The 12,443-nt window shown below is 34.7% G+C and overlaps 1 protein-coding gene across 1 annotated transcript in view; it reads right to left on the minus strand.

The window, feature by feature from the left end:
- Window positions 1-4,978: 4,978 nt before the first annotated feature.
- CRISP2 (cysteine rich secretory protein 2) overlaps window positions 4,979-12,443 on the minus strand; it is a 17,640-nt gene continuing 10,175 nt past the window's right edge. The window contains exons 2-7 of the mRNA XM_032299373.1: window positions 11,747-11,863; window positions 10,543-10,630; window positions 9,118-9,263; window positions 8,609-8,706; window positions 6,985-7,073; window positions 4,979-5,523 (exon numbers count right to left, since the gene is read on the minus strand). Of these exons, the coding sequence (XP_032155264.1) occupies window positions 5,396-5,523; window positions 6,985-7,073; window positions 8,609-8,706; window positions 9,118-9,263; window positions 10,543-10,630; window positions 11,747-11,863 (666 nt within the window). The 3' untranslated portion in view covers window positions 4,979-5,395. The remainder of the gene's footprint in view (window positions 5,524-6,984; window positions 7,074-8,608; window positions 8,707-9,117; window positions 9,264-10,542; window positions 10,631-11,746; window positions 11,864-12,443) is intronic.

Genomic DNA, 12,443 nt, shown 5'->3' on the forward strand with positions numbered 1-12,443 from the left:
TTTTTTTTTTTTTTTTTTTTTTTTTGAGACTGAGTTTCTCTCTTGTTGCCCAGGCTGGAGTGCAATGGTGTGATATCAGCTCGCTGCAACCTCCGCCTCCTGGGTTCAAGCAATTCTCCTGCCTCAGCCTCCCAAGTAGCTGGGATTACAGGCACCTGCCATCATATCTGGCTAATTTTTGTATGTTTAGTAGACACAAAGTTTCACCATATTGGCCAAGCTGGTCTTGAACTCCTGACCTCGGATGATCCACCCTCCTCGGCCTCCCAAAGGGCTGGGATTACAGGCGTGAGCCACTGTGCCCAACCTGAATTACTAATTTCTGATGAAAAAAATGACTATTCCTAAAGTATAATTTAAAACTAACACACATATTTAAATAGCCCCTTTGATACCAGAATATTTAAAATTATATTGCAGTCATCAACACATTTCTAATCAAAACTAAATTAATATATACCTCTCGTATGGTATTTATCATATTGGTCCATAATTATGTTTTCATTATTTCCTTGCTTATATGTATTTTAATGCTATAAAATGGTACTGATTTATTAATCTATTTTACTTGAATATAGCACAGTCCTGAAGGATAACATTGTGTATTAATCACTCATTAAATGCCAAGCAGTATTTTTGTTTGTTTGTTTGTTTTGTTTTGTTTTGAGACAGAGTGTTTCTCTGTCACCAGGCTGGAATGTAGTGGCGTGATCTCAGCTCTCTGCAAGCTCTGATTCCCAGATTCAAGTGATTCTGCTGCCTCAGCCTCTCGAGTAGCTGGGACTATAGGCACGCACCGCAACACCTGGCTAATTTTTGTTTTTAGTAGAGAAGGGTTTTCACCATGTTGGCCAGGATGGTCTGGATCTCCTGACTTCATGATCCACTCGCTCTGGCCTCCCAAAGTGCTGGGATTACAGGCATGAGCCACCGTGACCTGCTGCCAAGCAGTATTTTAAATAACAGACTAAACGGTTCAAAATATTACTAAAACTAATAAGTTCAATGAGATGACAGGATATAAAATAGGTATAAAATTGTTTTAATAAATAATAGCACTAACCTTTTAATCATTAAAATTTTATTTCATAACTTTTACATTTTTAGGAATAAATTTTATTAAAAAGGAACAAAATCTACATGGGGAAACATTAAAATATTATCAAATGTTTTTTAAGAACAAAAGTATACTCTGAGTAAATGGAGGAACTTACTATATTCTTAGATGGTATGGGTTAACCTAAGTTCTAATCAGAATCCCCCTCTTCTCACCATTTTTAGCAAAAAGATGATAAATCTACCCTCTTCTACATCACTCTTTCCAGACAGAAGCCAAGTTAGAGGACAGTGTGAGGATTTTCAAAGCAGAAGACAAAAATGAGTATATTTAAAAAAATTCTCAGCTGTTTATAAGAGCATCTTCTATCCTTAAAATTTTTATATCTGTTTTATTACAATTAATAAATATCAGTCAATATTTTAAAGATAATTTGCATTTGGAAACATAGGTATGGATTTTCCTAATGTAAAATTTATATTGTTGACTTATCAAAAAGTTATTTTTAATATTCCATACCTTTAAGTATCATGTCTCCTATTTAGTCAATACCTGATTGAAAACAGAATTGATGATAAAGACATCTGCATTCATGGGGTAAATACTGAATGATAGCCTACCATATGTACATCACCGTGTGCATGCATTGCAAGCCATAGGAATAAATAGTCACCTGTTTTTCCAGGGGTAGCTTAGTATTTAACAGAAGAAGCAGGTTTTCACAAAAGAAACGTAAGCAAATCCTGTGTGATCCAAAAGGAAGGAATAATTTCACATGAAACATTAGACTGAAATTAAAATTAAATACAATTCTGACCAGATTAAGAAAATCTAAGATAAACAAAAGCAGAGAAGTATAAAAATAAATGGCTAAGGCACAATCAAATGTCAGAAATCAATGAATTATGTGTGCATGAATGTAGAAGGAAACACAGATGAATAGTTAATATGTGACCAAATGAAGGAGGAACTTGAGTTAGTAATGATATCATAATGTTCACTGAAAATGTTCATTTTGAAAAAGATTCAGCAAAATCTATAAAGTCAAATGTTTGTGGGTGTTTGGGGTATTTCTGAAGACAGTTTAGAATTGGACATTTTCATTGGTTAAAAAAATCTATATGTAACAAAATAGTCATCATTAACATTTTGAAAACTTAAAGAACTATACAGCATCTAAGAATTTACTATTATTATTGTAGAATGAAGGTAAGATTAGTGATACAAATTTTATAAGATAAAACTTGTGTTACTAAAACAACCGTTCTGTTTAGTGGGAGAAAAAGTGTTTTAACACTTTTTTTTTTTTTTTTTTTGAGACAGTTTCACTTTGTTGCATAGGCTGGAGTGCAGTGCACAGTCTCTGCTCACTGTAACCTTCTGCTTCCCGGATTCAAGCAATTCTCGTGCCTCAGCCTCCCGCATTGTTGGGATTACAGGCGACTGCCTCCATGTCCGGCTGATTTTTTTTTTTTTTTTAGGTATTTTAGCAGAGACAAGCTTTCACCATGTTGCTCAGGCTGGCCTCAAACTCCTGAACTCAGGCGATCTGCCCATCTCAGCCTCCCAAAGTGCTACAATTACAGTCGTGAGCCACTGCACCCAGCTGAGTGTTTTAACTCTTTTTTTCCCCCCATTTATTTATTTTATTGCATTTTAGGTTTTGGGGTACATGTGAAGAACATGCAAGATTGTTGCATAGGTACACACGTGGCAGTGTGATTTGCTGCCTTCCTCCCCATCACCTACATCTGGCATCTCTCCCCTTGCTATCTCTCCCCAGCTCCCCACCCCCCACCGTCCCTCCCCTATTTCCACCCAACTGAACCCAGTGTGTAGTGCTCCCCTCCCTGTGTCCATGTGTTCTCATTGTTCAACACCCGCCTATGAGAACATGCGGTGTTTGATCTTCTGCTCTTCTGTCAGTTTGCTGAGAATAATGGTTTCCAGGTTCATCCATGTCCCTACAAAGGACCCAAACTCATCGTTTTTGATGGCTGCATAATATTCCATGGTGTATATGTGCCACATTTTCCCTGTCCAGTCTATCGTCGATGGGCATTTGGGTTGGTTCCAGGTCTTTGCTATTGTAAACAGTGCTGCAATGAACATTCGTGTGCATGTGTCCTTATAGTAGAACGATTTGTAATCCTTTGGATATATACCCAGTAATGGGATTGCTGGGTCAAATGGAATTTCTATTTCTAGGTCCTTGAGGAATTGCCACACTGTCTTCCACAATGGTTGAAATAATTTACACTCCCACCAACAGTGTAAAAGTGTTCCTATTTCTCCACAACCTCTCCAGCATCTGTTGTCTCCAGATTTTTTAATGATCGCCATTCTAACTGGCGTGAGATGGTATCTCAATGTTGCTTTGATTTGCATTTCTCTGATGACCAGTGATGATGAGCATTTTTCAACTAAATCTTAAAGATTCTAGTATAGAGTTTTGTTTTGTTTTGTTTTTTGTTTTTTTGGACTTTTTACCAGCCACTAGAGTTATATAAAATTTAAGAATGCTGTGATAATAGAAAAGATTTTCCTACTATCTGAAAGCATTTATAAAGGTTATTTTCTAGTCACTTCTGTTAAAGATCAGATCTTCCACCCACAAAGCTAACTCTAATCTAAAAACCCTAAAGAAAACTCTGTATTTAAAACCTTTCAAATGCCATCTCAATAATGGAGTGTGCTTCATATGAGAACCACTCAAGTGGAATATTATGTTTGCTTCTTTCCCACATCATTTCTGTACCTCAGTGTTCTTGCAGTTACAAAAATAAATATTCCTTTTTCTCCCCTGAAGTAGGCTTAAAAATTTCAAAACATAGTTTATCAGACACTTGATTTATTAAGATTAGGATGAAGACATGCTAATCTTGTGGAAGTATCAATTTCCAAAGAAATTCATAAGGAGCTGTGTATGCAATGAATATACTCTATAATAGGCAATTTACCTTCTACACAGTTTAATTTCTGATTATTCTAGTAATTTGTTTCAAGTTTGGGTCAGGGTGTATTTTCCTTTTACTATATTGCTGAAATATTTACTAATGTTTGTTTAAAATTTTTCCATCTCTGCCCATGATAGCTACAGACCTATCTATATAGTTTTTTCCTGTTGAAATGCCTTTAGTTTTAGTACTAAGATAATACTAGTCTCAAAGACTGAATTGAAAAATATTTTCTCCCATTTAATTTTCTGGAAGAAACTGTATAAAATTGCTATTAATTATTCCTTTAAGTATTTGGCAGAATTATGTGGTGAAGCCATTTGAGGGCCTAGACATTTCCTTTTTGGAAGCTTTAAGTTTATTAATTCAATTTCCTTAATGTTTATAGGATAATTCAGATAATCTGTTCAATGTTGGAGGCATTAGTAGTTCACGTTGTTTCACCATCTGTCTAGCGAGATCTAATTTCTGACTTTCAATAACTTTTTCACTTTTAAGAAGATTTTTAGTGTATGTTTCCTCATCTGTAAAATGGACTTACTTTACCCTGTTACCAATCTTAAATGAAATGTATGTAAAGACTTGTATATGGTTAGTGTCTTCAAAATATTGATTATTCCACTTGTTTTCTTGGACGTCTATATTTGCATATTCTGTTGAATTGTGCCTTTTTTGTTGGCTTTGAAAAAAATCAACTAAACCAGTAGGGAGATTAAAATATCAAAAAGGAGAAAGCAAGTAAGAGTAGAACTGATTCATTTTTTGTTAAAATTTAACTTTATAGAAAATTTTTATCTGTTTTGAAAATTTTGCTCTGTTTCATCATGTATCTCAGATGAATCTTGCTGGGGTTAATTATGAGTGGTATAAAAATATTGCATAAGAATCATATCGTGATTGCTTAGAAAAGTTCTTTGTTCTAAAAGCTGATGATTTTGTTTAAAAAAAAAGGTCATAAGACAGATGCAGATGTAAAGCTTTGAGTTTATTGTTTATGCGAGCAAAAAATCAGGTAGTAGGAATGACAATGACGTTACAGTCTTCTTCTTCAGCATGTTTCAGGAAGCATGTAACTCACCATTTTGATCCAAAGCTCTAGTGACCTAATCCTATGGTTTTACAATTTTCAAAATCCTCAGCCCGGTTCAGTTCATTAAATATAAAGCACTACATTTATGTCAGAGTTCAAAGTTATCATCATATACTATGCTACTTTTGTAAATCATTGCCTGAAAATGATTTCTGTGAAGATCTGGGAGAAGATGCATTGCTCTTTGAAATCAAATTTGTAACTAACATACGTAAAACTTTCCCCTGGTATGTGTCAACTAAATGATGCAGCCCTTATCCATGTAGTCCTGCACAATGCTTATTAGGCATGTCAGTGAATTTTGTTCTCACATAGGCAAGTAGCCTTGCACTTTTCCTTGAGCAACTCATGTTCACAGCCAGCTGTATTCTTCAGGGAATCACAGTTACTTAGGATATCTTGATATTGGCAACTATTGGCTGTAACAAAAACAGATTAGTTACCTCATTATCCTTTTCTTCAGTAACAGCAAAACTATACATTCAAAGTGTGTGGGGAGGGGTAGGAAGGAACGAACAAGTTAGTATCACTTACACTACAATTGGTCTTTCACATCTTAAGGGACAAAGAAGTGTCTTAATTGAGCTCCCTGATAAATCCATCAAAATCCATCACTGTTTAAATTCTACATTTAGTGATATGTTTCTAAAATAAATTGACCTAATTTTCCCCCTCAGTGAGCAGAGTAATATGAATGTAACTAAATCTTTCTATACATGCACAGCCAAATTTGGGAGCCATTGGCCACACATAGGTATTTACATTTAAATTAAAATTATAGTTTCTTAATCTTATTAGCCACATTTCAAGTGTTCAAACTGTGATTAGTAGCACATGTTGATAGAGACTGTTTCCATCATATCATCATATTGGGCATCATGGCTTTACACTCCAGTGCTTTTTTTGAGTAAATAATCTTGATGGGTGGATACAAGTGTAAAATAAAGACAGTATGCCCGTATCCTTTTGATGTTTCTACTTGGATATTCCCTAGAGGCCCCAAACTAACAAATCTCAAATTAAACTCCTTGTATTAGATACAAGGCTGACAATTCTCAGGAGTGGTCTTTCTGCACCACTACTACAATCTAAGGGAAATGACACTCCAACTACTCAGTAATTTAAGCCAGGAACTGGAATAACTGGAACTCATTCCTTTCTTCTTTTGGCCAGCACTCACCCAGTTGTGTCAACTTTGTCATTCATAATAATTTTAATAGAAGTTTCCCAACTACGCTATTTTTACTTCTATTTGTGGAAATTTATTAAATGAGATATATTTATTTCATTTTCTCCTTTTACCAAACTATGTGCATAGGTTCTATGAACCAATATTGTATATAGGTTGAGTTTTGTCATGAAATTTTAGGGCAAGTAATCATTTATTAAAGCAAACGCTATGATCCTAATTATACTATAAAAAGGAAGTGAGGAAATCAGTATGACAAGCACATTAGCACAAATAAACAGTAATATTCAGTGTACCTGTTTAGATTGAGCAATGATATGGTCTCACACCTTAGATTTATACACTTTGTTTGTTTTAAAATACCATTTTTGGTACAGTGATATGAACTTTGAGAAGTTAACTATTTACCAAAAACGTGTATGGTTAATGTTAATGGGCTCTGTAGAGTCACAAAAACACACTGATGATAAATGTTCCATTATGCTACATATGGGAATATGCTTTTCATTACCAATAATATGCAGACTACTGCAGTGTGTAAAATGTTTGTTTAAGCAGACTTTGTTGAATTTTCTTTGACTTTTTCATAAATACGTTATTTCAATTAGTTTCTTTAGGAGATTTGTTAAATTATAAAAAGAAAATATCAATTCTATAATAAGTAACAGCAAGCTAATCATTTCAAACTTACTGCATAGTCCATTGTCACAGTTATAAGGACAACTGGCACAAGGTGTTCCTTGTTGGTAAGGGGTATTCTTTGTATTCACATTATTACCACTGAAATTTGAAATACACAATGTCAAATATTTTTTACTTTATTGTTTATACTCTAAGGGCAATATCAACTATCAAATATACATAAATAGTATTCAATGTTTTTAGTATGTTAACAAATCTGAAAAATTACAATTTGCAATGTGTATTTTAGATAACAATACAAATTAGGAAAATGTGTCCCACATGACATATCTTCTTCACCATAATTCCACAGGCTGGGCAACTAAATTGGGATGACAAGAGTCTAAAATTTTCAGAATATATTCAGTGTGGCAACACCCTTTTCATCTCCCAGTATATTTAGTCAAATTACTAAGGCAGTGTACTCCGATATGTAAATTAGGGGTAAAACATATCCTGCAGAGAGAGGAAAAGATCCCAGGAGTAGCAGGTTGCAGCAGGAAAATGAATATCCAATGTTAAATATCATTTTACATTTGAAAAGTGAAAAAAACACAAAGTCTTTAACAGAAACTATGCAAAATATAGCTCCAGGATAGTTTTTTTCTAGATGGAGGTTGCAATTTTTAAGTAGTGCTGTGTGTGTTTGTACGGTTGTACTTAGGGAGGTTTGTGAATTTCTAGAGGTGGCATGTTTTACCAAAAAGGAATATTAGTTTTTGTTATCCCAAAACTTAAAAAAAAGAAAAGAAAATGTTTAAAAAAAGTTTTTATAAACACTGATATCCAGGATATAATACTTTTGTAATGACTAACCATAGAATAATGATAATTATGCTATTGGCCATTACATTCATTTGAAAATACATGGGAGTCCAAATCCCAATAGACCAAGTGGGGTGAGGACCCAGGAAGTGCAGCTGAATCTGTCTCTTTGCCCAGAATATAGCTGTATGTGTATGAGCTCTTGGAAAACTGTGAAACAGATATAAAAAGATTTTAAAAGTTCTAGTTCTCTTGCCTTCCCTCATGATCTATTTCAACGGTTAATTCTGACACCTGACTGCTGATGGCTCCCTCTGAAGACCAGCCAGTGAGTTTGGACACATTCTCCTACAGCCTTTCAAATCTCTACTTAAATCCTAACAGGTACTTGAAGGAAAATGACTTTGGAGGTTATATTTCTCAGACTGGAATCCTACATCATCGTCACTATCTAGTCTTAAATCCTGTAGTTGTGCCCCCCACTGCAGCCTCCAGTGGTAAGGAATTTCAAATATTAAAGAAATTTTAAACTAACAGATATATTGTGAATATCTCCTTAAAATATCCATAAGATTTACTGTGGATAGGTCTAAACATATTGTTTAATGAAGGAGCATGTTTACTGATACAAATCAAGACCTTACAAGATGGTTACAGAGCTTTCTGTGAACAATTCTTAGCATCAGAGGCTTAAGATGTTGTCTTTTCTGTATTCTGAAATAAAAATGTCCTTCATAACTATTGAGACCCAAATAAATGAATTATTTGTAATAGTAATTGTGAGTGTGTGTATTTGTGTGTGTGTGTGCGTGTGTGTAAATAAATTACAGACTGAATTATTGCCATTAAACTCTAAAGAGTATACTTACGCAGGACAATATTGGCAAACATAGTAGTATTTTAGAGTATCTTGATTGGGACAGTAGGCAATTCCACAGCCTACCTGATAAGTTGAATACCAAACAAGCTGCAAATCCACAATGGAAAAGACATACAAAAGTACATTAGGGAAGAGGAAAAATATTAATAAAACAAATAGCAAAAATAAAACTGAAAAATGTTAGTTTTAGTTTATAAGCATATACCATATAAAATATTTAAATTATTGAACCAAAGTCATAAACTTTAAAAATATTTAATTTTCATATACATTCATCACTTTATCATTTATAATATAGGAACAATAGAGAGTATGCTTTCCTACTAAGTTTGACTGACCATGGACAAAAATGACAGGTCTACAGCAGCCAAATGTCAAGACTGTATTATACCCACTCAGGCTGTTCTCCTAAATTGAACATTGCAGTGGTCATAATCTGGAGACGTTTTCCTCTATTAGAACATTTGTGACAGGGGTATTTTCATGCATTCTTCTTACCTGAGTATAATGTCCAACAACTGCATGGGGACTCTTTGGTCCTACACCATAGGCAAAATCTAGGCTCTCATCATACCAGCTTTGGATTGCAGCTGACCAGGAAGTAGGGTCACTTGACATATAGAGATTTTCACCACATCTTGTAGCTAAGGGGAAGACCATTCATGAGCAAGGTAACAAATCATGCAATGGTAAAATAAATTGACTACACAAACAGAGATGTTGCCTTTCAAACACAGGGTCCAACAGATGCTAACTGTTGATTAATACATAAAGGAGTGCCTCAGTTCCTTATCAGCTATAAAGCTCATTAGAACACCGAACTGCCTAACACAGTGAGGCTGGCCTGACCACATAAAATGTTGAGTAGGTTAACACTCTGCTCTTTAAAAATCCTTGCATGCTAAATTTTTCACATGTGTATGGCTTGAGTGGTTCCAGCTTTACACTGTAAGCTTGCTAAAGGCGGTGACCAACTCTCATATTTTGTCTTCTGCTCTAGTAACCCTCAACAGAGATTTCAAATATAGGACCCTAAATAAATGTATATGACTTTGTGTTAAATCTGAAAAAAAGGCTTTATAGTCCATCTCTAAGAGTCCCAATCCAGAGAAAACTGACACCAGGCAGGGTAACAGTTTTCAAAATTTATGGATTTTTCTCTTAACCAGGAAATCAGATATCACAAGCTGAAGTCCTTGTGAGTTTGTCAAGAAGTGCCTTGCAGCCCAGAAACATTTTCTAAATTATTTGGGCATTTGCTAGTTTTATAATCCTTGGTATGTCATTTTAAAACTTGAATATAGTATTCTATGCATTGTAGGTATCCAGTCCTCACAAAATACTTGATTGCTTGATATTCAAAATATTAAAAATAATAAATTCAAAAATATTCATTTTTATAGAAATTTTGACTGATAAATTTTTAAATAATTAAAGAAGGTTAAATACTTTAGAGCAAAACTTAGGAACAATGCATCATAAATTTGATATATTCTGTGACTAAAAAATAGATTTCAAAACATCAGACAGCTACATAAATTAACAAAAATGGCAGTGGGTTGGAAATCAGAATGGTTAAAAAAATCTAGTACGACACTGTTTCTGATTGTGTTCTTGGGTAAGTCACTTTCATTTCAAATTTCGGCTTTCTCATCTTTTAACTTACACGAAAGGATGATATAAAATCTGCTGTACTCATGAGCTGGTGGAGAGAAGTAAAATTATTTGCATAATGTACCCAATAAAAAAAGCACAACAGGTTCTTACTGTAAATATCCCTCTATATATAGATACTTTGACTTCAAAAAGACAGCAGTACAAATAACATTTGTTTTCAGAGTCTTCTTATTATAGAGCATCCTACAATGCTCTATTGTTATTTTATCATTTATTTATTCAACAAATATTTACTAATTTACATACTGGTCTTGCGGTTCTCTGGATCACTGTGTTGTAAAGTGCACTTGTTCGCCCACCTTTGAGCATTTATTGTTGCATCTCTGTTCCATTCCTAAATGTCACAAGAAAACAAAATACAGTTTTTGCATTGAGCCACAATGAAACATACACTTCATAATCTGATTCGTAAAATCTGATTTGTAAATACTTTAAAATTTCTGTAGACATATTCTCTAACATTACTGTTATTTATCTGTTCTGATGCCAGTTTGCACATGAAGCCCATAGGTAATATATCCAAAAAGCAAAATATCTAAGACAATAATATGTGATTATTTACGATAGCAAAGCAGCCATACCTAGGATATTTATCTATTTATTTATTTATTTTTATTTTTATTTATTTATTTTTTTTTTTGAGACAGAGTTTCACTCTTGTTACCCAGGCTGGAGTGCAATGGCGCGATCTCGGCTCACCGCAACCTCCGCCTCCTGGGTTCAGGAAATTCTCCTGCCTCAGCCCCCTGAGTAGCTGGGATTACAGGCACACACCGCCATGCCCAGCTCATTTTTTGTAGTTTTAGTAGAGACGGGGTTTCACCATGTTGACCAGGATGGTCTCGATCTCTTGACCTCGTGATCCACCCGCCTCAGCCTCCCAAAGTGCTGGGATTACAGGCGTGAGCCACCGCACCCGGCCAACCTAGGATATTTATTAATGATGCTAGTCTAAATATTGATAAATATATAACATATTCTAATTATATTTTAATAATAATAAGCTGGCCAACGTTATTTCCAGTTCCATTTGTTTTCATATGTAGGCCATCGCTTTTATATTGGAGATACCTGTCTTTCAGGGACTGTGCCCTGGGAAGTGGGTTTTACTCAGCAGCCGCCACTGATCCTGAAGAAAAAGGGAATTCTTGATTTTAAACCAGGAAAGAGAATGAACAAAAAGTGTAGTGGCTAACACTGGATGCCTGAATATTGGCCTTCTAATTCTGCCTTCCAAACTGAGTAACTTCTTTATAATTGACATTTTTTTTTTAACCTTTTTAAAAAGCAAAAACAGGAATACAATCCTCTCCATATAACAGTTAAAATAAAATAGCAAAACAGAGACACAACTTTGTAAACCACAAAGTTCTTAAGAAATGCCAGTTGCCAGCCATCTACTCCTTCCACAGCTGGTTCACACCCCTCTCCTTACATCACTGCCTCTTACCATCTTTAGCATGTTGCTGGCAGGTGGAGAGACAGCTTTCCTTAGTTCATTGTGTTTATTTACAATCTCCTGTTGCACTCCTGCTTGGGTGGTTAACAAAGCAGTAAAAGCAGGATCCTTAAAGAAAATAAAACAAAACTGTAATTATTATTTAACAATGTTGTGAATTTCATATAATAGTGAATAAGTTAATTCAAGAGAACAAAGATCACTGTAAAATGTGCAACATATTTAGTTATCATGTACATATATTAAATATTGAAATTTTTAAAATATTAAAAGCCAGTATTAGTTGTTAAGCAGTGCCAATAAATCTGAGTTGGAGATATGACTTAAATAATAAAGTAGATTGAAATGTTTAAATAGGAAAGTAGAAGATTGAAGCTTTGGGAATTGGGAGTAACTCACAGCATGACAAACTAAAAACCCCTCTCAGGCCACAAATGCTGATTTCTGGTTTCAAGAGAACTTTTTAAAAAATAGTTTGGGGGAACAGGTGGTGTATGGTTATGTGGATAAGTTCTTTAGCGGTGATTCCTGAGATTTTGGTGCATCCATCACCCAAGCAGTGTACACTGTACCCAACTTGTAGTCTTTTATCCCTCCCCACTCGGACATGTCCTCCAAGTCCCCAAAGTCCATTGTATCATTCTTATGTCTTTGCATCCTCATAGCTTAGCTCCCACTTATAAGTGGG

This window comes from Sapajus apella, unplaced genomic scaffold (genome assembly GCF_009761245.1).
Source record: "Sapajus apella isolate SASKATOON/1434 unplaced genomic scaffold, GSC_monkey_1.0 scaffold41, whole genome shotgun sequence".
Taxonomy (NCBI): domain Eukaryota; kingdom Metazoa; phylum Chordata; class Mammalia; order Primates; family Cebidae; genus Sapajus; species Sapajus apella.